Source organism: Chrysemys picta, chromosome 24 (assembly GCF_011386835.1).
Source record: "Chrysemys picta bellii isolate R12L10 chromosome 24, ASM1138683v2, whole genome shotgun sequence".
In the NCBI taxonomy this organism is placed as follows: Eukaryota; Metazoa; Chordata; order Testudines; family Emydidae; genus Chrysemys; species Chrysemys picta.
The window spans coordinates 5,630,988-5,656,211 of record NC_088814.1 but is presented as its reverse complement, the minus strand read 5'-3'; the positions used below and the strand labels follow the sequence as shown (position 1 = coordinate 5,656,211).

The 25,224-nt window shown below is 53.9% G+C and overlaps 1 protein-coding gene across 9 annotated transcripts in view; it reads right to left on the bottom strand.

Annotated features, from left to right (window-relative positions):
- Positions 1 to 7,614: 7,614 nt before the first annotated feature.
- Positions 7,615 to 25,224, bottom strand: part of SNX11 (sorting nexin 11) — a 39,986-nt gene continuing 22,376 nt past the window's right edge. Inside the window, exons 3-9 of one of the 9 annotated variants that reach the window (XM_065578004.1) lie at positions 16,073 to 18,101; positions 14,661 to 14,712; positions 14,004 to 14,090; positions 12,922 to 13,022; positions 12,112 to 12,210; positions 11,537 to 11,749; positions 7,615 to 8,949 (exon numbers count right to left, since the gene is read on the bottom strand). In XM_065578004.1, coding sequence (XP_065434076.1) covers positions 8,820 to 8,949; positions 11,537 to 11,749; positions 12,112 to 12,210; positions 12,922 to 13,022; positions 14,004 to 14,090; positions 14,661 to 14,684 — 654 coding nt within the window. In that variant the 5' untranslated portion in view covers positions 14,685 to 14,712; positions 16,073 to 18,101 and the 3' untranslated portion in view covers positions 7,615 to 8,819. Of the gene's footprint in view, positions 8,950 to 11,536; positions 11,750 to 12,111; positions 12,211 to 12,921; positions 13,069 to 14,003; positions 14,091 to 14,660; positions 14,713 to 16,072; positions 18,102 to 25,224 lie in introns of those variants that run through there. The other 8 variants (XM_065578001.1, XM_065578005.1, XM_065578002.1 and 5 more) reach the window with 8 other exon arrangements.

Below are 25,224 nucleotides of genomic sequence, written 5' to 3'. Positions count from 1 at the left end.
AGGAGCTCCATCAGCTCCGCTGTGGGGCTGGGAGGACACGCTCTGTGTGCTGCCCTATCTCTGGGGATCAACAGAGAACTTCAGCCTCCACGACTGGCCAGCCCAGAAGTCGGATGGGTTGGCACCTTTCCATCAATATGGGACGGGGCGGGGGGGGGAATAAAGAGAGAGGCTGTGTCCCCCATGTGCCACTAGGTGGTGGTAGCTAACTGTTCACCGCAGCATCGGGCCAAAGGGAAAAAAGCCATCAGCCTTCCTAAAATTAACTCCCGCATCACAGCACAGGGCCGGGGTGTGTTGATTCTCCGAGCCAGCTATCTAGGGTGACCAAATGTCCTGATTTTTATAGGGACAGTCTTGATTTTTGGATCTTTTTCTTTAACAGGCTCCTTTTACCCCCCCCACCCCCTGTCCCGATTTTTCACACTTGCTGTCTGGTCACCCTACAGCTACCATTACTGGCGGGACTGACCCTTTTTAGTGCAGTATTGTCCGTATTCAGCCCATCACTTAAGTGTGTGCTCAGACTTAAGCAGGTGTTTTAAGGGCCTTCCCGATTCGGGGGCTCAGTTTCTCCAGGAAAGTCTCCGCTAGGTGGCTGCACGCCTTTGAGGACTGGGGCCAAGCAAAGACAGAGCCAAACTGCGATTCTGTGGGGGATTGCCAGTGCCCTCAGAAGCTCAGGGAGGAGGGCTGGAGTGGGGGTAGCTGATGTGTTGGTGGGCAGCCTTTTCCCGGGCCAATTGCACATCAGTTTCCATTTGTCTTCCCTTGAGACCGTCACTCGATGCGCTGGGATACTACAGAGAACCCCCTCCTGCCAGAACGGGGCCCCCTCCGGCTCCACTCCTGTCTTGCTAAGACACTCTCAGCTTCAGCACAGACACAGAGGTTGGGCCACACCCGGCTGCAGTTCACTGAAACTGAGATGCCCTCAGCTCAGGGGCTTAACAGAGACTTTCCCAGGCCCAGTGTTCAGTCCTTCTGGGCAATTTGCAACTTGTGCAGTTTTAGCTTCTTCTGATCTTTAGTCTTACTTATTTTGCTTCCTTTTCTGTCCCTGCTTCCCTTACCCACAATAAGCAAACAGAAAATAACAACCCAGTAACCACTTTGTCTGTTTTCCAGCCACCACTCTTAAAACTCACTTAAAACCACTACCACTATCTCAAATCAATCAGCTGTGCACAGATCCTGCTTGACTACGTCACTGGGACGGGCCTCTGGTTCCAGCCCTTGCTGCTAGCAGGTTGAAGGCTGAGCTCTTTCCCCGCTGCTGGAAGGGGCTGGGGCGTGAACCGGTCCCCTGCCGCCTTGTGGAACGTTGCTAGCCCATAGCAAAGCACCTGGAAGCCTTTCCCGCCCGCCTGCTGTTGGACTCGGAGCAGGGAAGAGCCTTGACAGCTCCAATTAGTTTTGCTGCTCCACTAGCAATGGTCCCAAGACAGCTCACCTGCGAGCGACGCACGGCGGGGGGGAGGGAAGCAGCCGCGGCGGGGCAAGAGGAAGGGCCTCGGAGCTGTCAGATGTCCCCCTCCCTTCCCAGCTGGGCTCCTTGTAGCTCATGGTGCAGATGCCAGCTTTTGCCGCAACATGCAAGGCCAAACACCAGCCCCTTTGCGAGCTGGAGACGTGATCTGGGCCCGGCCTCCCTGCATCCCGTCTCCGGCCCTCCAACCCGGGCAGCCCCCCCCAGGTCTCCCACGGCTCCCGCCAGGCCTCGGCTCAGACACACACGGGAGAGGGAGGCGGTTGTGGCCAAAACCCAGGCGAGCTGGGTCTGGAGCAACGCCCTGCCTGCTGCATGGGCCAGTGGGACTCAGCAACGCTGGGAACGAGTGATGGGGGAGAGGAGGCTAGTAACAGCAGGCGTAGCAAGAGTCCAAAAACCAGCCCACGCCAGAAATGGCTTTGTCGGAGGCAACCAGGGCTGAAATGCTCTGAGCGAGTTAGCAGGAGCAGGCGTAAAGGCTGGCGGAGCGGGGCTCTGGGCAAGGCAAGGGCCTGGGAGCCCAGAGCCACGGGTTCCGTTCCTTGTTCTACCAAGACACGCTCTGTCCTTGGGCAAGTTGCTTAAGCCCAGATCAAAGGTATTTAGGCACCTATCTCCTGTTGGAATCAATGGGAGTTAGGCCCCTTCGAGGCTCTGGGCCTCTCGGGGTCCAAGGTGAGCGTTCCTGCCTTGGGCAGAGGTTGCTGGCTTGGGGGGGGGGGGGGGTTAGGCCTCCCCAGAGGTTCCTTGCCATTGACTGATCTCTCCTGGGTTGTTTGCAATGTGCCTTGGGCTCCTCATTGGCCTGTTCCTGATCACCCGCGCTATGATCCCCTGGAAACTACGCGCCCTAAAGTAGCTGTGGGGCCACGGCCCGCTGGGGGTTGAGATCCAGGGGGTGCAAGGGGCTGTTTCCGAGCCGGGCCCTGACTCGGATTTAGTGCAAGAACCGTCCCTACTTCGGTCCCCAGCAATGCTTCACGCAGCCCTGCCGCTTCCCTAACTTATGCCATTGCGAGTTCGTCAGGGCAGGGACCCGCTTTTTGTGCAGTGTCTGTGCAGCACCTAGCACCCTGCTGCAAGCCTGGGGCTGGTAGATGCTAGAGTAATGTAAATAATAATAATATGGGTCCTTATGGCCACTGGGGCATGGGAATGCTCCTGCCACGGCCCCTCCTGCTCCTGGTAAGATGGAGCAGCACCCAAGTGGTTAACGTGATTGGAAGGGTTGGCGTTAAGGCGCCGGCTGGCTGGTGGTACAAACCCGGCCGGCTGCAAGGCAAAGAGCGAGTCGCTCACGGGAGGGGGCGATGGAGGATGAATCCGTCGCTGCACCTGAATTTGGAGTCGGGGATTTGTGGTCTGGGCAGAGCGCCCCAGTGCAGCAAAGCGCCACGCCCGGGAGGCAGAGTCCAGTCCGGCCCTGCCTAGGTCAGCTACAATGGCGGCTTTCTTCCATCTTTTAGCAGCTGAAGGAGGCCAGGGAGCTGGTTGCTGCAGGTTAGGGAACGAGGCACCTGGCCGGGTTATTACCAGGATTGAAGCTCGTCCCTCTGCTGGGACCGGATTGTAATTACAGTAATTTTCGAAGCGTGCTCTGCACAATGAGTGTTTAATCAGGGCCTGACTGCCTGCATCTCCCAGCCCTCATCACTCACTGGGAGGGCTCTTAAAGAGACAAGTCCCCCCCGCACCCCTCCTTCAGCCCGTTGAACAGCTGTCCTGTAATTGGTAGCCATATTTGAGCCTCCTGGCATGCAGCAGGGTGCAGCGATTCTGCTGCAGTGCTGGCCTCTCTCCCCGCTGGCAGGAGGCCGCGTGATGCTCTAAGGGGGGGGCTGCAGCGCGGCAGGGCCCCAGAGGCTGAGAGGGGTGCAGGGGGTGGGGGAATCAGGCCTGCTTGTGAGCTGATGCTTGGCGCGGTAGCTGGTTTCCTTTGAAAAAAACACCCACCCCCATCTCTGCCCCTGGAGGCTGAGGAGACATCTGCCTGGGTCTGCAGGCAGCCCACAACAGCCACTCTGCGGCAGGTGTGCACAGCCTCATTCAGCTCAGTGGGGTGTTGACTCTGAAGCCTAATGGCAACGACTTTACATTTCTGTTAACGCTTTCACTGAGCAAAGCAAACACATGGGCAGCGCTGGGCTTGTGGGTTGAGCAGGAGCGACTATCGCTCCCCCCATCCCCTGCAGGGGGGTTATCTGACAGGGCACCTGCCCCACGGAGCACCAGCTACTGTACCGAGGGCCTGATCCTGCTCTCAGTACAGCCCGGGAGTGGGGTGGGGTGCAGGGGAGAGACAGGAAAATGAAAGAGTAGCGATACATGGCAAACAGAATAGGGGCATGGGAAAGCAGGATTCCTGAGGTCTGTTGCCATCACCCCATGTCCCTTCCCTTCTCGTGCCACAGTTTGTCTGTCTGGCCAAGGGGTGTAAAGCCCTTGGGCCGCCCCAATAAAGCTCTCGGAGAACCTCAGGGGAGAGTGGAGGATGCTTACAAATCCATAGCCGTCCCTAGGGTAGGCCTATTTGTCTCTTCCTAGGGCCAGCAAGGACAGCACTCTCCACTACCTGCACCATCAGCACAGCCACCTCTTGGGTACTAGGACAATCTTCGCTAGCAGTAGAGGGCCTATGGCATGCAGCAGTTCTGAGTCCAGCGGTGACACAGCTGCTAATCAGCTGGTGGCAGCATGAGGCCTAACTCCAGCCCTGCCCAAGGTGAAGGGTGGGCTCTGAGTGGCAGGGGCTGACCCTGAAAGCTGGGCGCTTCCCCCAGGCTGGAGAGCAGGGACAGAGACCCCCCCTTCTCTTATCTTACCCTTTGTTGGGGGAAGGGGGACTTTATCAGCTGTGCGCTCCAGGCATCTGGACACAGAGGGGCGGGAGGCCCTGCTCCCTCCATCGCCAGCAGCGGGCGGGACGGGAGCCACGTTCTCAGCGCTCAGTCCTCAGGCTGGGGAGTCCTCTGTACAACCAGGGTTTGGGTTTAGTCAGCAGCAGCTTCCCAGGCGGCCGGTTAAACGCCAGCACCGGAGGAGGCAGGTGGCTTAGTCCGGCAGAGGGAGCTGGCTCCAGCCTGTCATTCTGATCAGTCAGTGCCAGGGGTTGGGGGCTCCTCCCTCTCTCCATTTGAGCTGGCTGGGTGGTACATGTGCTACAATTTGTTTGCACGGACTTGAGAGACAGCCAGGCCTCCTTCGGGGAGCTGGAAGGGATGAGCCTGGATGGCTTCCAGTGCTTGGATGGCTTCCAGGCAGAGGCTGGGTTGATGCCAGGCTTTGGGGGAGTCATCTCGAGAAGGCCTCAGGCACATGGCAAGAGAAAGGTTACCTTGAGCTGCTCTGCGTGCCTGTCACATACTTGCCCTCAGCTCGGTGGCAGGCAGCAAACAGGGTCTAGGGCTCGGGATCCAGGCCTGCCGGCTGCTGGACGGAAACAGTTCGCTCCCAGCACAGCGCCTGCGTGCAGCCCCCTCGCAGCTGGCTGGTTCCACATGAATCCACAGCTGCCCCGCCAGCCCTTTGCTTACTGGGTGTGTGGCGGGCACAGGCCGTGCTTTTACCCACCCCAGCGTCCATGCCACCGGCAGCAGCAAAATTACTTTCCCTATTAAAGAGACACACGCGGGCCAAGAGAAACTCAGAGGGCTGAGAGTTGGGGTCTAAACGATCCTCCCGCAGAAGCACAGCCAGCAGCAAAGAGCGGTTACGGTTACGGAGGAGGGATGGGCGTGTTCCCCATTTCCTGCACCGCTAACGCCCTGACTTTCAAAGGCGCTGAGCACCCACTGCCCAGAGTGGAAGCTGGGGGTTCCCAGTGGTTCTGCTAAGCAGCGTTCAATACTTCTACAAGCCCCTCCCCGGTGAAAGGGAACAGAACCTGCACCTCCCCGTGATCAGAGCGGCGTCTCCCCGCCTAGCGGCGTCGTAAGCAGCCTTGTGGAGCAGTACCGGAGCCCAGCTACTGCTCTGCAAAAGATCTGTGTTGCAATGCCCCCCTTTAACCCCCAGTAGCTTTCATCGCCGAAGCCCATGTGCTCTCACGTTAATCTGACAACGCCACTCAGCCTGAGTCAGTCCCGGTTTGGTCAGGCCCAGCCGACAGTAGCGGGATTTTGTGCCCAGCCTCCTTGGAAAAGTGAGTAGACCGTGGGTCCGGGTTGATACGTTTGCAGCACCTCTAGAAATAATTTTGCCTGCCCCTGAGATGCAGCCAGCGCTGGGGGTAGCACTGTTAAAGCAGCAGCCGGGACTGACACACCGGAGAGCTTGCTCAGGTGGCTTTCCCCTTTCCCCATGGTCCTTGTGTCGCGTTCCAGCTAGCCGTTGCCTGGGTTGGTGCCCGGAGGTAGGTGGAGCTGGCGCTCTGAGCTGCAGCCCCCAGAATGTGACATACAGCAAGAGGATGGTGGGGAACGGCCTTTCCGTGCCCACACGCTAGCAGGGAGGGGAACTGCCCCAGGAAGGCGTTTAGGAGACCACTGCAGTATGTTTACCCAGCAAGCTTGGTAAGCAGGGTGGTTGCAAAGAGGAGCGAGAGCTGCTGCGGCCAAGCCGGCGTTGAAGGGAAAACCCCAGGGCAGGCAGAGGTCTCCGAGCAGGGCAGCCCATGCCAGAGCCTGCCGCATGCTGTGATTCTGCGAGCCTGGCTTCAGCGCCAACGCTGCTCAGCCTAATGGGGGCCCGGCTCACCCATGGGTGCAGCCCACATGCCTCTAGGTGCGTGTCAAGCCTCCGCTGAGGGGGGAGAGCAGGGACAGCCCCCGCCTGGCATTTTGGCTGCATCGCCGACCCCACCAGCTCCTGGCTGGAAGTTTCTAGATCAGCGCTGCCAGCACAGCTGGCCTCACAGCTGCACCATTTGGAGCTGTGCTCTCATGAATATTCATGAGGCAGCCCCAACCAATCGGCAGAGCAGCTACCATTAGCGAGCAGCTGTCAGGTTTTTTAAATGAACTTCTTTTGACATTTTAGATTTTCCTCTGTAGGCTTCATTCCCCCCCCCTCCCCCCCACTCATGTGAGGCAGAGAACACGCCCATGTGAAGTGGGGGAGAGGAAAAACCTCATCACAAGCACCTGGGGAAATCGACCGATACCCAACTTGATTTTCACAGCCAGGCCCTGTGACCGCCACATCGTGACAGTCCATGAAACTGAGCAAGGTATGGCGTAATCTACCAACCCGGTCACAGCCAGCTCTGCTAGCGTGGTCTGACGAAGACGGCAGGCACCCCGAGGGAGACGGACTCCCACCTTGCTAAGCATCACGGGCTGCGTTCCTGCCTGCAGGATGGCCCTCACCTTCCCCGGCCCGCGGGTCACACCCCCCCTGCTGAGCTCTGGGCACAGAGGGGAGAGTTGGGCTACCGGAGAGCTTGGCCACCACCAGGTGCCAGCTGAGCAGGCAGCCGCTCCGCTGTTCTCTATGGCCCCTGCTGGTCGTCAGCCCCCTGCCCAAGGAAGGAGCACCAGAAAGGACATATCTGGGCTGAGGGGAGGAGCGAGGGCTGCTGTGCAGCAGTAGATGGAGAGGGGCTGACAGGAACAGTATGTCCCTCCCACCCCAAAGCCACATGCATGCACCCCAGAAAGCAAGCCCCTCTGCCCCCCCCCCCCCCCCCCCCGCCCACACACACACACCGCTCCATTGCCTTTCAGCAGTACTAAAGCCAGCTAGCGCTGGGTCTACTGACCAAGTCCCACAGAGCCAGAGAGAAGCAGGTTCTCTCCCCGGGTGGGGGAACTGTCAGACCCTGTGGAGACGGAGGATAATACTGAGGCCCTTGGTCAGGGGCATCTTTCACTCAGGGTTCCTAGCAGTGACGTATTATTTGGGGAGCCCGGGCTGGAGGAAAAAGCTCTTTCACCCTCGCCCCCCGCCCCCCAGCTGCAGTTGGACACTCAGCAGCCGTCACGATCTAGTGCCCAATGCAACCAACGCAGGGATGGTCGCTGGTGGCATCTTAGCCAGTCCCAAGCCTATTGCTTAAGATGCATCAGCCCCGTTATTTTTTTTCCTCCCCAAACACCATCAGTTTGTGATTAGCCTTCCCTGCTCCGCCTGGGTCCCTCCTGGTCTCCTCCCTGCCCCGCCCAACATAAATCACCAGCACCCAGTTCTCATGCACTTCACATTTATTGCAGGCCAGAGCACCTCAGCTCTGCATTCTGAGCCATGACAATGCCAGAGGATGGGCTGGTGGAAAGGCACGGGGAGCAGCAGAGTAGATGGACCTGATGGGTTGAAAGCAGAGGGGCCCTGGTGGTAGCTGTAGCGTGGGATTGCCCATTCTCTATTAAGGGATTCTTTCTTCGGTTCTGCTCCCTCATGGCTGGCTATAGGGATCACCACCCTTTGCCCTTCCCCTTTGCCCTCTTTAGCTCCAGTTGGCTGTTAGGCTCAGGCAGGTCTGGGCTAGCCAAAAGGTTTGTTCTCCTGCAGGGAAGCCCAGCTTGAGGGGTGTCCCACACAACCAACCTTCTGACCTCACTGTCCCACCACAACACATTCCCCCAGCCCCGCCGCAATGGAGGAATCAACCCTGCAATATAGAGCCCCCAGGGAAAGGTCATTGGCTCATTCCAGCTGCACGCAGCCTGCATGCCGAGCCCGGCCTGGAGGACCCAGGTGTGGAGGTGGTATCCATACCCAGCGTGTGGGCTTCCGGCTCAGCACAGCTGAGGGGAGGCCGCCCCACAGCCGCTGTTTAAACGTGGCTCTCAGCCATGCAAAGTAGCGCCGCTCGTGCCTACGCGGCCGTTGGTTTTTCAGAGGGGAATGCTACGAAGACTGAATTCTAGTTCTAGGAACGAGAATCCACGGGGCATTGCTGGGACCGCTGACTGATCTGCCGCTGGGCAAGGAGGGACGGCAGCTCGGCCTAGGGATCCAGACAACATCTCTCCTGGAGGATCTCTGCAGCGAGGAGCATCTGCCTCCATGACCCAGCTCCAAGGGGACAGAGAATCAAGCCAAGATCAAGGGAGCTGGCTTTTGTTTTCAAGCAGCCCCCATCCCTAATACACACCGTTCCCCCCACAAGAGCATGACACAGCCCTGGGGAGTAACAAACTTAGGCTCTACTAAGCCCTGGTTCCGTTTTCGTACAGCTCAGTTGTGTATTCACACAGCACCTGCCTCATCAGAGGACCGTCCAGAGGCGGCAGGAAGTGGTCACAAGCTGCTAGGAGTAGAGGGGCTGAGGATGAGGCCCACGTGCCATGCAGGGTCCCAATCCTGCACCAACGGGAGCCACTCAGCTGCCATCCTCGGAGCAAGAGCCGCTGCTCCCAGACAGGGTGCACACGATCGTTTGTGCTGCTTACTTTGTCCCCGGCTGCTCCGTAGGAGAATCCAGGCTATCTGAGTGGTTGTCTTCCATGCCGAAGTCGCTCCAGCACGAAGCGGGTTTCAGACAGCTCCGAACAGGGGGGCTTCCGTGACCAGCGCAGCTATGGAGAGAAGACACAGGAGAGTCAGGAAGGAAGAGGGGTTCCAGGCAAGATGCGCGGCCCCAGCTCTCCCGAGCTACACACGCATCCTGCCCTGCGTAACGGCCTGGAGCAGTGAGCCACTGACAGAGGAGTTACGCGAGCACCTTGCTCCTGCCACCTTACCCCCGGTTCCTGGAAGATCTGGGGCCAAGCTGCCGGCCGCACTAGGACCTGAGCGCTCTAAAGCCTGGCGCCCGACCCCAGCAATCCTGGGAGGAGCAGCGGGGGGCTGGGAAAGTTGCCCTACTCCAGATCCACCTCTGCACAAGTGCGCCCATGGAGCGGGGAGAGAGCAGCAGACAGCTTCCTTTCAGCCACCTGCCCCCATCTGCCTGCAGCCTCTTCTCCGTGCTTCCACGGGGGCCTCTTCCGCAGCTGGCCCAAGGAGCAGTGCAGGTGGAGTCTGCTCAGACAGCCAGCTGCTCCCCTCCTCCAGGCCCCCCACCCACCACACGCAGCGCGGAGCCCTCTGCGAAGAGGGGAAGGGGGGTGGGGAAAGAGATGGGAGAATCCCTCGGTGCGGCCAGGACAGGAGTCGCCAGGGAGGGGCTTCGAGCATGGACAGCTGAGCCAGCGAAGCGTCTAGCCTGCCGAGCTGCCTGGATACCTACCCCTCAGCCTGGCTTCCTGCGCCCATTCCAAACCCTTCCTTAAACCAGAGGGGCTTTCTTAACACGGGCCTCTTGCTGGGGCCCACCCACGCCGCTTCTCCTGCTATTTAAAACCAAGAGCGAGACGCTGCGGCGGGGCATGATCTTCAGCTGGGTTCATTTGCCTAGCAGCCTAGGACAACAATCCTGTCATGGCTCCGTTCATCTCCCCTCCCGTTGGCCAGGGTGAGAAGCGCGTCTCCACTCCTCAAGCAACCAGGATTTTGCAGGGCTGCTGGTGCATAGGAGGTAGCAGGCTCGGAGGGCAGCGGAATACAAAGTATTCTCAGCACCGATGTCCCCTGGGGACAGGTGCCTGGAGGTCTTGCAAGAGGCTGCACCACAACACTTCTCTATGAAAAGGTTATTCAGAGTTGAGCGGGTGGGGGTGGCTCCCCCCACATCACACCGGAGGCTTAGAGAGATTCTACAGTAGGTGCCTGCAGTGTGAGGTCTAGCGCCCCGACCCAACTGCTCCCCCTAGAGGAGAGGGGCAGCTGGCAGGCTGCAGAAACTGACTCACTGAGTGATGGAAATTGGTACAAAGCCTGAGCACAAGATGCTTCTCCCGTTATAAGATCTACCGCTGTGGCCACGGGAGGGGGGGGGGGGGGCGCACACCCCGGAGCTTGTCTGGCGGTGTCCTTTCCCCTTCCAGGATTCCTCCCCTCTCAGAGGCTCCTAGTGTCACAACATCCTCCCCTCCAGCAAGGAAGGTGGAGGTGACTCCCCCAGGCAGAGCCACTTCAGCCACAAGGCAGCTTTGCCACTGGAGAACGACAATCATTCCTCACCCTTGCCCGTCTGAGATGCTCAGGACACGGTCTGGGTTTGCCTTGGGCCTAAACCAGGATGTGTGAGCCCAGCTGCGTGGTAGGGGAAAGGCCAAGGGAAGTGGGTATTAGATGAGTCAGGTGGGGGCTCTGCATTCAACACGGGGAGCATCAGGAAGGAAGCATATGCTCGTTTTGGTGCCCAAAGGGGAGCTGAGCCCTTCGGAACATGCAGCCCCCATCGCTCCAGAGCACGACACCTTTGCTACTGATGAAAGGATGCGCCGGAGGCCCCTGGTGAGCACAGAGCAGCGATGGGACTCTGGACTGCTCCTTCCGGGCAGATGGCGCACGACGTGGAGAAATCCTCCAAGCAGGCCGTGACCATAGGCGCCAACTTTCCCCGGCGCCAGTGGGTACTTGCACCCCACACTGACCCAACTCCACCCTTTCCCCTCCCCTATCCCGCCCCCATTCCAACCCCTTCCCCAAAGTCCCCGCCCCAACTCCGCTCCCTCCCTGCCCCAAATCCCCACCCCAGCCCTGCCTCTTCCCCAAGTGCGCTGCGTTCCCTCCTCCTCCCCAGCCGTGTGAAACAGCTGTTTTGCGGCACAAGCGCTGGGAGCTAGGGGGAAAAAGCAGGCACGTGACGAACTCAGGGAAGGAAGCGGAGGTGGGCTGGACAGGAGGGTGAGGAGCTGCCGGTGGGTGCTAAGCACCCACCAATTTTTCCCCGCGGGTGCGCCTGCCCCAGAACACCCACGGAGTCGGCGCCTATGGCCGTGACGAGTCCTAGGGCGCTCAGGAGCAGATGGGGGCTGGGGATCGTGTGAATTAAAGCCACGTCCCTATTTGGCTGTGGTGTGTTCTTTGGGAGGATCGGACCAAGCACATTAGACCCCACATGGCCACAACAGCTGGTGCAGTGGCTAAGTTGTGGGAAGGCCCATAGCCATGTTACGGGCCCTCTAGAGAGGCCACAGCCAGGTTCCAACCATTTTCCAGCTCTGGTCTAGCTAGCACAGATCAGCTCCAAGCATGGAAGGGGGCTCGGCTCTTAGCCTAGTTCCAGCTATCGGTCTCACTCCGTCCCACCCACGAGTCCCAGATTGCTCCCAGGACCTGCTGTAGAGCTCTGCCCCCGCCACGAGCGCAGGGCGGGCGTCTTCTTCCTGCACCCAGCCGCAGTTCGACATGGCGTAGCGGAGGATGGCGTCCGTGACGGTCAGGGGGCTCTGGCCCTGCACGCACGCCTCGATCTCGGGCACCGACAGCTGGCTCTGCAGGAAGAGATGCAACTGGCTGTCTGACAGGAGGACCACGTTCTGCACGACCCTGGAGAGAGACAGGAAGCGAGGGGACAATGCAGAATGCGGTATAGCCCCCCAGGCCTGCGTACCAGCCACAGGGGCTGGTAGACAGTAAGGGCAGGGGAGGATCCGGCTGAAGATAGTAGTGAGAATTTTCATGCCCCCCCGCCCAAAAGCATTACCCCCTTCCAGCTCAGGGTCCCTAGCGGGAATTCTCTTCTCTGACCCCAAACACCACCCTCAAGCCCGGGGAAACAGAGCCGTTAGGCAGCCTTCTTTCCTGCTAGGAAGCAGGGTTTTGAGGTGAAATAGCCCCTGCCCCCCCCCCCCAAACCCATTTCAGCCACCAAGCCAGCCGCGTGAGGGAGCTGCATCCCTTCCACTCACTTCTCCAGGAACTGCTGGAGCCCCTGTCTCCGTTTCTCAATGAACTCATCGGTGCTGCCTGCAAAGAAGGTGGATTTCCCCGGCAGCTCCGGGACAGGCCTGAGGGAACAGAGCAGAGGAAGGCAACGGCTCGGTATCCACAGCCGGAACGAGGTGACGTGGGACGGACCTGGTGGGAGAAGCCGGGCCTCGTGCAAACAGCCAGAGCGTGTTTTCACCCACCGCCAAGCTGGGGCGATCGTAGAGCTCCTGGGCCCAGGAACAGCCGGCACTTGCATAGCTCGAGCGTTAGACGCCCCTCCGTCCTCTGCAAGCAAGAGATTGCCCAGGGAGGCGAACACTTTGGCCTTTACTTTGGTGCTGGGCACTTGCTCACTCCACGTGACTGACCCCCCGTCACATTTACTAGAATTAGGATATTAGGAAACACTATTTCACTAGGAGGGTGGTGAAGCACTGGAATGGGTTCCCTAGGGAGGTGGTGGAATCTCCTTCCTTAGAGGTTTTTAAGACCCGGCTTGACAAAGCCCTGGCTGGGATGATTTAGTTGGGGGTTGGTCCTGCTTTGAGCAGGGGGTTGGTCTAGATGACCTTCTGAGGTCCCTTCCAACCCTGATATTCTCTATGAACCCAGCTCACCTGACTTGGAATCTGTGGGTGCAGCCAGCCCTTTGGGCCAGTTTCTCTTGCCCCTGCTCTCTCCTGTCTATAATGCCTTATCCTACGGAGGGTCAGGACACCCAACACCTCTGTGCTAAGGAGAAGTTGGGGTCTGGCATCAGGGAGGCGGAGGAGGAATTTCACACTCACACTAAGCCAGCGTTTTTCTGGAGCTGCTTCCTCAGCCACACGAACTCGCGGTACCGTCTGCGCACGCACGAGGTCTTGGCAGTAAAGGCCTTGCTGCTGGTCTGTGAAACGAGACGCGGGAGGACGGGAAAGGTCAGAGGTGGCTCCCTGTAGGGGGGCACAGAGCCCCCTTCAATGCCAGCTCATTCTTCCCATAAGGTCCTGCTGTCCTGTGTCCAGGGGAACGTTCTGATCTGAACCAGAACATGGTATTAAGTTGCAAGCGGCGGGCCCAAGCCAATCTTTTGGCCTCAGGAGGAGCAGCAGGACTTTACCTGCAAACGAGGGGGGGTGCGGCCTGGTTTCATGGCCTGAACATGGAGTGGAGGGCCTGGAACTGCTCTAATCATGGCCCCAACTCGCTGCTGGAACTTGCTCTGACACCAAGGGGCTAGGGGTCATTTAATTCCCTAGATCAGGGGTTCTCCGCCTTTTCTTTTGTGAGCTCCCCCTCATGGCCCCCCTCCTCCCCGACAGGCTATAAAAACTCCACAGCCCAGCTGTGCCACAACTGGTTTTCTGCATATAAAAGCCAGGGACGGTGTTAGGGGGTAGCAAGCAGGGTATTTACCCAGAGCCCCACACCACAGGAGCCCCTGTGAAGCTAAGTTGTTCAGGCTTTAGTTTCAGCCCCGGTCGGCAGGGTTCAGGGTTCATGCTGCGGGACTTTGGCTTTCTGCCCTGGGCTCCAGCGAGTCTAATGCTGGCTCTGTTCGTGGCCACCCCTGGTTGAGAACCACTGATCTAGATAGGTGCTTGCAGAGAAGGGGGAGTGAGAGATGATGGAAAGATCAACTAGTTAAAGCACCGATAACCGTGCTTGGCTAAGCAAGCTCTATACAGCAGAATCCTGCCGTGGGGGCGGAGTGGACCACGCTGTGGTGCAGCCCCTTGCAAGACCCTAGGTCTCAGATTGTCCAGCACCCCGAACCATCTCAAACCGCTGCCAAGTGATGCCAGATGGGGCGGTAGCGTTTTACACCCACTTTTCACTGCGGAGAGGCGACAGCACGGTGCGGTGTCAGACTCCGCTCTGCACTTACATGGAGGAAGATTTTATAATCCACATAGGAATTCCAGGAGCCTTCGTTCTGGAGCCGAGGGTCCTGAACCCGCACCGTGGTCAGCTCCTGAGGGCAGAGAAATGTTGTCTAACTCCAAGGAGATGTTCACCGCAGCCCCATCCTAACCGGCCTAGTCCTGACTTCCCGTCACCCAGCTGTAACCCACAGAAGAGAGCAGCTGGTGGCAAGGTCTGCAAGTGGCAGGAACAGGCAAGCGGTGCTGCCTTTGAGAAGGTGGGTACTGATCTCAGGAGCACCAGCCTTTGAAGGGGGAGTGTCCCCGCCATACTCTGAGGTTCGTTCTACCTGGTGATTGCCCAAACTATAATCCTCCCACCCCATCCTACCCTTAAAGGCCCACGCTGCTGCAGCCATGCTAGGCAGACAGCTCCTGCCCTCATCACCCCACTAATCCCCCCACCTGACCCTGTAAAACCCTTCATATTATCCCCCTGGGTACCAGCTAAGGGTTCCCCACCTCTTCCCCCTATGTGAAACTCCAGCTTTGCTAGCACTAACTCGCTCACCACAATGGTTCGATCTCTGCCTGAATTCAAAGGCTCCATACGTTCCCCCAACCTGCCAGCCCCCCCCAAACACGGAACAGAAAATGGCAGAAACTCGGGAGAGCCTTACTTCTTGCTCTTGATTCTCCAACATCCTACAGCCAGAGCCCAGAGGGAAGCATCTGTCCAGATGAAAACAAACAGACCCTCAGTTAGACGAAGCAGATCTGACACAAAGCTAAAGGTGCCTGGACTAGTTACAGGCTCACGTGTTCAGCTGGAGGTGATGCCCCCTGCCCCATTCCTTCTTACCCTCCACTCCAGGATACCCCATTTTCCCCCTGCTCAGTCCCACAGCTGTGTGCACCCTTCTTCGGCTTCCTCCCCAGGCCAGGGTCCTCCATTCCCCACCTCCACATGCCCATCCGCTTCCCCCACCATTGTTACTTCTCTTCTGGCTGGGAGATTAGTCATTCAGGGTGTCAACATGCTAAACCATTGGGAGGACAGGCAGAGCTGAGAGAGGGTGGTGTTCGACTGAAAGGCGGTAATGGGTGCCATGATCAACCAGTTCTTTGATCTGCAGCCTGTTTGCAGAGGTGCTTGAAGCTGTGCATCTGCTAAAGGGTTGACAAAGGCTCTGTACAGCCCCAGTTTCCCCCCAAAACAATACGGCTCCACCCATGGATGCCTAGAACCATGTGGAATTGATCAGATGCCATGTTCAGAAGTTACCGTGTTACAGACGGAGGCCATCAGACTGAGCTAACAAAGGTGGTGATTTCCTGCAAAGGGAGTTCCCCCACCATCACCAGAGTCCTGCATCGGAAAGGCTACAACTCCGGCCAGCTCTACATTACAGACCTACGTCGGCATCAACACCTCGCTCAGGGGTGTGAAAAATAAACAACCAACGTGACATTGTTATACCGACTTAACCCTCCGTGTGGGCAGTGCCATGGCGACGGGAGAGCTGCTACCATCTCTCATGGAGACGGATTAACTGCGCCAACATTCGCTCTCCCGCCGGCGGACGAGCGGCTTCACTAAAGCACTACAGCCGCACCGCTCTAGCGCGGTACGGGAAGACAAGTCCTCAGAGAGGCTTTCCTAGCAGCCATGCTCAGCCCTCCCCCTCGGGTCTGAGCGTCCCTGCCCAGCACGGATACAGAGGCCGTGTTCCCACAAGGCAGCTTGTGTCTGGATAAGGAATAGCACCCACTGTGGCTCAGGAGACCTATAGCTGGCCCGGAGAGACCAGTCGAAAACACTCGTTAAGTGAGAATGTTTCACCTGTGTCGCACCTCTCATCCCAGAGCACTTTCCGATCTCTGTGTGCATAGCGCTACTGAAATGCGGCCAGTTCTGGGGGGCGGGAGGGGACTGGTAGCCAGCTGCTGCGCAGCACAACAGTAACAGAGGTTGTTTTAAACAAAGGCCCTTTCATAGGAAGGGTGACCCGGGATCTTTGGCCACGCAGGGCAGAGAGGACCCCTGCTTTTAAGGTCTAGTCCAAATGGCTTGCGTGGACTCTTACTTTACCTTGGAAAGGTGGAGGGTTGAGTCAGCCTCACTAGATTTTTCAACCTGTGCCAAGGGGTGGGTGGGATATTTCCCCTCCAAGATAACTGATACTTCTGCCACCCAGTCTTCCTTTACGGCTAGGTTACATTTCTAGCCAGAAACAGCCTTTGTGCTCTGTGTTTGTACCGTGCCTAACACAACGGTGTCCCGGATGTTGCGGTAACACGCAGCGTAAGTAATAATTGGTGATTATTAATAACTGACGGGACGTTAGTTCAGTTCTTCAAAAACCAAGACAGATCCATTGAAAGGACAGGTCAGTTGCACCCAGTTCTCGCACGTTTGTGCCCTGCAGACAGAGAAATGTAAGCCTGCCATTTGAATTCATTAGGTCCTGGATGTGTGCGTGCACAAGAGAATGGCTGAAGATGGTCTCAGCTTTTGCTAGACCACAGAGGAAGTTATCCTCTTAAAACAGCTGTAACTTTCATTTCTAAAACTTTCATTTATAAACTTCAAACAGCTGTAACTTTCATTTCATAATAAAAACTCCCCATGCTGGGAACTTGACTGATTTTTGAAGTTCACCATAATAAAAACTCAACCCTGCCTTCCGACACTGGCCAATGCCAGGTGCCCCAAGAGGAATGAAAAGAACAGGTAATCATCAAGTGATCCATCCCCTATCACCCATTCCCAGCTTCTTGCAGACAGAGGCCAGGGACACCATCTCTGCCCATCCTGGCTAGTAGCCATTGATGGACCTATCCTCCATTAACTTATCTAGCTCTTTTCTGAACCCGGTTATAGTCTTGGCCTTCACAACATCCTCTGGCAAGGAGTTCCACAGATTGACTGTGCGTTGTGTGAAAAAAAATACTTCCTTTTGTTTGTTTTAAACCTGCCGCCTAATAATTTCATTTGGTGACCCCTAGTTCTTGTGTTCACACTGATGAGATTGTGGCAAAAAAAGGTGCAAACAGATATCCCATCTTCTGAAACTTTACAGCTTCCCTACCCCCAGTTTTCAGTCTTATCACAACATATCTGCTTCAATTTCATGTGTTGCCAACAGCAATGTAACCTCTGAGGAAGGATCACACTTTAATCAGATGCATCTGATGAAGTGGGTTATAGCCCACGAAAGCTTATGCCCAAATAAATTGGTTAGTCTCTAAGGTGCCACAAGGACTCCTCACTTTAACCTGTGTGGTGGAATCCAAAAAGCCAGCCTCCTAAGTCATCTTGATAAGCTATACGGTGGAGGCAGTGTCATCTAGTGGTTAGAGCAAGAGACTGCGCATCTATTTCCAGCTTTCCTGACACACCTTGGGCAAGCAGCAGACTCCTTGCACATCGCCTTCCCCATTTATAATTGTATTCATCATGTGCGTTGTGGGAGCACAGAGGAGCCCGTCAGAAATCAGACTCCATGGTGCTGTAAACACAGATAGCAACACCCATCTTCTTCCCAGCACAGGGTTAATTAACTTTTGTAAAGTCCTTGGAAAGCCCTGAATAAGAGGTGCCAAAGGAGGCGCGTGTGTTATTAGCCTCCAGGCTCTAACAATTAAGTTACATAGCAGAGATATTAGCACAGTACCCTCACACCAACCACTTCCTTTGCTGCATCCCTCCAAGTTGTACTGGATGGCGTCAGTCGATTTGATGCACCATTAAATGCTTCTGAGTGAAGCGGTTTGCAATACCTGTTCTGCAACATAATTAGCTTTCGCTCTCAATAGCTTGAAGAGAAACAGATAAAACAACAAATTGTGGCAACAGTCCAGCCAGTGGGACCCTGCAGATTTCAGAGATAAGGTTCTTAAACCAGTTATTGCAGACACATCTGGGCCACTCATCGGGGCAGCTGGAGGGCTGAGCCTGCCCGGGGCGTCCTGGCTTCACCTCTTCCAGCTGGATTGTTTGTAGATGGTTTTTGAGGGATGGATTTATGGCTTTGGATGCAGAGTTGTTGTAGCCATGTTGGTCCCAGAATGTTAGCGAGACAGGGTGGGTGAGGTAATATCTTCTATTGGACCAGTTTCTGTTGGTGAGAGAGACAAGAGGTCTGGGCAGTGTACTCAGTGTCACAGCTAAATACAAGGTGGGACTGATTATTTAGCAGAGGTAGTTAGCTGTCATAGGGAGGGAAATCCAAGATACCCACCTTGAAGGTGTTAAACTGTGTATGGGAATATCTTTTATTGGGCCAACTTCTGTTGGTGAGAGTCAGGGTAGGTCTACACTTACCGCCGGACCCGGAGGTAAGCAATCGATCTTCTGGGATCGATTTATCGCGTCTTGTCTAGACGCGATAAATCGATCCCGGAAGTGCTCGCCGTCGACGCCGGTACTCCAGCTCGGCGAGAGGAGGACGCGGCATCGACGGGGGGCCTGCCTGCCGCGTCTGGACCCGCGGTGAGTTCGAACTAAGGTACTTCGAATTCAGCTACATTATTAATGTAGCTGAATTTGCGTACCTTAGTTCGAAATGGGGGGTTAGTGTGGACCAGGCCAAAGACACCAAACAAGGGACACTCCGCCAGAAAAGTAGATCACGTTCTGCAATGTGCCGCTCCAATGCCCTGAATCTGCTTCAATAGAGAAATAAAACTCACTCCAACTACCCATCCCTATCTGTCACCTACCACCCCGCACTGGAACCCTATACTCAATGGGAACCACATCTACCAAAAAAATCCCTCCTGAAATCCTCTTCTGGCCTTCAAAACACCCCAACCTCTCCACGATCATCAGAAGCAAGCTCCCCACAGACTAGGGCCACACCAACTCAAAGCAGCACCAGATCTTGCCAGAACCACAGATGCAAAACCTGTCGACATATCTCCACTGTTGTGAGGGGTGTTGATCATCATAACGTCCCTTGCAAGATCCCTGGATCCCACACATGCCTATCACAACACGTGGTGTACCGCCTCCAGTGTACTAAATGCCCCAACAACAACTAGGTGGGTGAACCAAGAATCATCACTATGCTCTCGAATGAACTCGCACGGAAAAAAAAAAAATCATACAAGACTAAAACGCTATCAATTGTGGGTGAACACTTTCCACAAAGCGATCGCTCCATATCTGACCTCTCAGTCCTCATCCTCAAAGGAAACCTGCACAGCACACTGAAAAGATGAGCCTGGACGCTTCAATTCATTACTTTGCTAGATACTAAAAATCATGGACTGAATAGCCACTGGATTTATGGCTCATTAGAACACTCTCTAAAACCCACTACCCCGCCCCGCTGCTTCTTCTGGACAGGTGTTAGGCCACTTCACCTTGAATGTTCCCTTGAAATGTGTGTTAACCACTTACTCTAAACAATCTGCTCCATCTTGTATTCAGCTGTGACGCGGAGTACCTTTCCCTGACCTGAAGAGCTCCATGTAAGGGTGTGTCTACACTGGCACTTTGTCGGCAAAACTTTTGTCGTTTAGAGGTGTTTAAAAAAAAAAAAAAAAAAAACACACACACCTCCCTCCCCCCGCACGATACAAGTTTTACTGACGAAAAGCGCAGGTGGGAACAGCTCTTTGTGGTCAGGAATGCTCTCCTGCCGACAAAGCCACTGCCGCTTGGGGGGGGGTGGGGGTGGAAGTTTTTTGTCCGCAGGAGAGCTCTCTCTCCTGCTGACCAATAGCAGCTACGCTGCGCGGCTTTTAGTGGCAAGCCTGTAACGGCACAGCCGTGTCACTAAAAGCTGCGTAGTGTAGCCATAGCCTAAGCTGGAAAACTCGTCTCTCCCCAACAGAAGTTGGTCCAATAAAAGAATATTTTAAAAATAAACGATACAGAAAATTTGAAGCGCCAGTTATTGGTCATTGGGGGTAGCATACAGAGTATAGGGGTATGTTGGCGTTTTGGGGTTGGGCAGCACACATAGTATATACAGACTGCAATGTCCCCAATGAGAGGTGGGTAACCGGTGGGCGGGATCAGGAAACAGTCGATAAGCGGTGAGGGTCTATCACCCATACAGGAAGTAGAGACAGTCATGGGTATAAGTAAGTGGGCTGGGTAATGGGGATGGGGTGACCCTCACGTGGTACCCTTGCACTTTGTGTCAGGCTACCAAAGCAGAAAGCTCTCCTTATGCAGGAAAAGTCCCCTTCCACCTATTCCTAACTTACCAGGCTCTTTCCACTTAAGCCCCTAAATAAGGGCCAAATTTGCAGAAATGCTCAGCACCTAGATACTACAATGGGAGCTGCTGGGTGCGGAGTATGTCTGGAAATATGGCCCCAATTTTGAGTGCTGGCCATTTGAACAAACAAAGCACTGCATCCACAGGTCTCCCCCGAGGGAGAGGATGAGAAAGAACAGACCACACATGAGAGAGGTTAGTCACAGCACTTAATGCAGTAATGGGAGGTGCCCAGATACTATGGTGAGGAGGAACAGATCAAAACAAACTAGAACCAGCCCCAGATGGCTTATCCCCTATGTTCCCTCTCCTCCCCAGAGATGCGTGATTAACACTCTTGCACACATAAAGTAGTTTAAAAGCATCAGCCCTCTTCTCATAATCTCATAAGGCCAGAAGGGACCATCATGATCATCTAGTCTGACCTCCTGTTGGCTTAACTAGGTTAGTAACACAGAGAAGGGGAAGAGGAGAATCAAAATGTGCCTAATGGAATGGCACAGAATTGGAAGGAAGAAGAATTCAATTTTCCAGCAACTGAATGGCAGGGAGGACCCAGCCTAACTCATGTGCCCAAATCAGCCAGGAGCCTGAGAAATACGAGTGAGGGAAGATCAAGACAGATTATTTAGGACTTGTCTACATGGGAGGTGATTTCTGATCGACTCCAAATGCTGATACTATCTGAATCAGCAATGGATTAAGCTCTGATTCAGAATACAGCAGTCTTACTCTCATTCTGCAGGGGTTCTCACAACAAATTTTGCCGCTCTGAGAATTTTTCCTAAAATACTTAATTAACTTTAGGAAAAACAAATGAATACGCACATAGACATGTCCAAATCATCATAATTTATTTATGTAGGATTTGGGGTTTTTTTTTGCAGACTCAATAATAAAAATAATGTACAGTTGTCTCTATTCTTTACTGGATCTAAACAAAACAGAAACACAAATAAGGTGCTTTGCACGTTCTTGTCTTTTTTCTTATTGTTTCTTTTGCTTGTTTGGTGGCTTTTTTTAAAGACTTGCAGATACTAAGTCTGCTGTGAAAAGTGATATTAACAAACACACAAATACAACTCTTCACAGCAGACTTACTCAGCCCTGGCAATCCCAGGGACAATTTGAGCCCTGGATGGGGAGCTGGGTACACAGGCAGCGGGAGCCAGGGGCAATGCGGCACTAGGGGAGGCAGTGGGGGCCAGAGGTGATGGGAGGAGTGGCGAGCTCGGGGAACAGAGCCCAAAGTCCTGTGGCTGGCCTGCCACCCCAGGGTTAAAGCCCAACTCCACCGCCTCGGGAAGGTGGGAAACTCATTAACTCCCTGCTCCTCCAGCTTTTGTGTCTCCAGAGAGGGGCCACTGTTTTGCCCCCCCACACCAATAACCACCCAGAAGGCTGTGGCCGCAAGAAAAGCCCCTGGTGGCCGCATTTGAGAAACGCTGTTCTGAAGTATTCACACATGGCGTTAATCAGGGGAACAGTTAATCCATTTGAAATCAATACCCTACTTTATTCCAGAATAATTTTCAAGACGTTAGAAGAGGCAAGACAGGAGGGGGGACCTTCCGTATCACTGCGCACAGCCAATCTGGACCTCTCTGAATTGCCTTTGAAGACCTGGTTATACTATGAGTTTTAGCCTTTGCATTTCCTCCGATATTCCTTAAGGTCCCCTGCCTAACGGCTTTAAGGACCGCGCTGCTGTCTGGTGCTCCCTTGTACATTAGAGATCAGGAAATCTCTGACAATGCCTCTGAGGCCCTATGAGCACGATCAGAAGACAATGTTATATTCACAGCGTAGATAGGATCTTAACCCCAGTCTTCACTGGCTGTGGAACAGCCAGAAACATTGATTTTAAGCATAGATTTGGCACCATTTGGACCCATCTACAACAGGTTGCTTAGATCAGGAGTTCTCACAAGAAATTCTTTGGTGGCCACAGAGTGCGGCCACTAACTCTTGCTGGTGGCCACTCTGACAATTTTTCCTAAAATACTTAATTAACTTTAGGAAAAACAAATAAATATGCACATGTACATGTCTAAATCATTGTAATTTATGTAGGTTTTTTTTTTTTTTGGTTGATTTTCTCTTTTTCTTTAGACTTGCTAGCTAGTAAGTCTGTTACTGGGGAAAAGTGATATTTGTATATTTGTTAAAATTACTTTTCACAACAGACTTACTCAGCCCCGGGCCAGCTCGGGGACAAATTAAGCCCTGGATGGGGAGGGAGTTGCAGTGGCGATTGGGGGTCTGGATGGAGGGCTGGAGGAGGCAGCAGGGGTCAGGGTGATAGTGGGGGATGCGCCTGGGGCCAGAGCATGAAGCCCTGTGGCTTGGGGAACGAGGCCACTGCCACACGACCAGAGCCTGCCACCCACCACCCCAGGGATGAAGCCTGAGTCCCACTGCTCCCAGGAAGGTAGAGAACTCCCACTGATCACCTGCTCCTACAATGTTTGTGGGGCTCCAGAAGGGGGCAGGGACCAGCCCCCACCCATCACCACCCAGGAGGCTGTGGCCACATGAAAAGCCCCTGATGGCTTAGATGGCATAGAAACCAGTTTTTGCTGCAACTATGTTTAAAGAGACAGATTCAACCTAAGAATGCTTAGACATGCTTTTTTTTAAAATCTAGCACCTCTTAAATTAGAAGTGAATTTTTAATACCCAATTTGTCACTCTGCTCTTTATTGTTTGGTGGATTTTTCCAGGGGTGGGGGGGAGTTCCAGGGCACATTTGTCGCCTTGGACAAGGAAAATTAATTAAATAGGTTTCACTTTTGTTTGTACTCAGTTTCACTTTAAGGTTCCCAGTCCTGCAAAGTTTCGGTCTCAGACACTGCCAACGCATTTTTATATGTTTAAAGGTAACCTACAAAAAAAAGTTTGGTTGCATCTTTGAGTCATGTCTCTATTCAAAGTTGCACCAGGACACACTTAAATCTATATAAACAAAGTTCAACTTGGATTACCTTAACTTGGTTTATGTAGATTTACCTTAATTTGATTCCTTGCCATTTTTAATTTGGATTAAACAGAGGTGCCAAATCTTGTGATATTTGGGATTTTTCTTAAAGCCCCAGCTCCTGGAGTCATGTGACAGTTTCAGCTTTAATTTTTTTTTTTTAAGTTCCTAGCCCTCATGATTGTGGAAAAAATGCTTTAAAATGTGACCCTTATAGATACAAAAAACAGAAGCCAAATAAAAAACCCAACATTTATTCTCTTTAAATCTCACGACTGACTCATGATTTTTAAACAATTGTGGTTGGCAATGCTGCTTAAGAGTGTCCTTGCTAGGTTTAGCTAAAATCAGTATTTAAACTGATTTAAAATTCAACTAGTACAGCCTTGAATATAGACTAGGCCTTAGTTTTGTTGTGAAGTATAAAAGAAGTTAACTGCACCCCTCTGAAAAATTTAAAAGTGGCTTATTTTTGCCTTAAAAATAAGCAACACTGGTTTGTCTTTTGCTGGAGAACTTCCTAGCTGACTCAAATATCTCCTTGGGGGCTCTCATCCTCTTCTTCCTCGGTAATTGACAGGAGGTGCTTTCCTCCCAAGTGTTTGTTGAGTAAATGTTTCAAAATCCTTGGGGTTTTTTTTAACCGTCTGAATAAAAATTCCACCACCAGCACTCTCTCTTTCTCCATGCTGCGTACAGGCATTGGCCTCATCTGTCTAGAAATCCCCACCAGTTATAGTGGTTAGTTGTGCAGCTAACCTGGTGCCGTCCCAGCGTCATTTAGTCAGGTCTCAATTCCCCCATTAACTGGGATACCAAGACTCCAGTCAGCACAGAGACTTCCCAGTTAAGAGCTAGATAAGACCTAGATTTTCAAGGAAAATCTTTTGGGTTGGCTTTGCAGGAAAAGAAGGGAACAAGTCCAGTTTCATTCCTCCTTGTGCAGGTCACCTTTAGATGAAGCTATTTTGCGCAGGATTCTCTTTTAAACTGTGTAGGTTTCAAAGACAGACTTTACTCTCCTTTGACTCTCCCTTCTGATGAAGGGACCTCAAACTGCTGCCTCCACTGCCCGCATCCATCTAGACATCCAGGGCCAGAACTTAAGGGCTCAACACCTACAATTGGGACTAGGTTTTCAAAAGAGCTCAGCTCTAAGGTCCAGGCTTTCAGACGTGCTAATTGTGACTGACTGACTGACACACACGCTCATCCTAGCTGCATTGAAATCAGAGGTTTACCATTGACTTCAGTGGGATTTCACCCATATTTCCAACAGGATCAGCAACCAACATACTGAGCTCTTTTAGAATCCGTCCTCAGACTTGCACCATACAAAACCCCATAATCTACGCTTTTAAAAAAAAAGTTACTATAATACTGGGCTTTTCTACATATATTTGCAGTTGAGGTGGAGGAGAACTGAGGAGGAGGTTTCTATCTGAAAGCATTATATACCGCCTATTATTTCAATGCAAAATCCAGGACTCCACTAACCCGGCCATCCTGTTTAGCAGACTGACATTTTAACAATAAAAGGTAACCTGCCAGCCCTGGTAGACTTTTCCCTGCCAATAGCATTGCCGGGCGATGTAGCAGGGGCCCATGGAGCAGGTTTCATAGGCAAAGCCAAGCAGTTATTCCCTATTAGTCACAATAGGAGCGATGACAATACTGTAAGTTGCATTGGTACAGTAACGCAGTGTCTTTAACTGGCCTCGTTTCTATTTATATACACTGCCTGTCCTACGCCCAGAGAGGCCCGTGGGCAGTTTCAGCCCTGAGCTGACCTGCTGTGGGGCAGGGTGGGGGCTACATTCCAGGCAAGCTGCAGAATTTGAGAGATGTCCCCCCACCTTTAGAAAGAGAACAATCCACCCCATCCCCTCCCCCCACTTTGAACATGGTGGTTCCCTCCCCTACCCATGCCCCCTCTCTCCCCCCCCCGCACACTTTGGGCATGGTTCCCTCCCATTCCCAATGCCCCCCTCCCCCCCCCCTTTGGACATGGTTCCCTCCCTGACCCGCTCT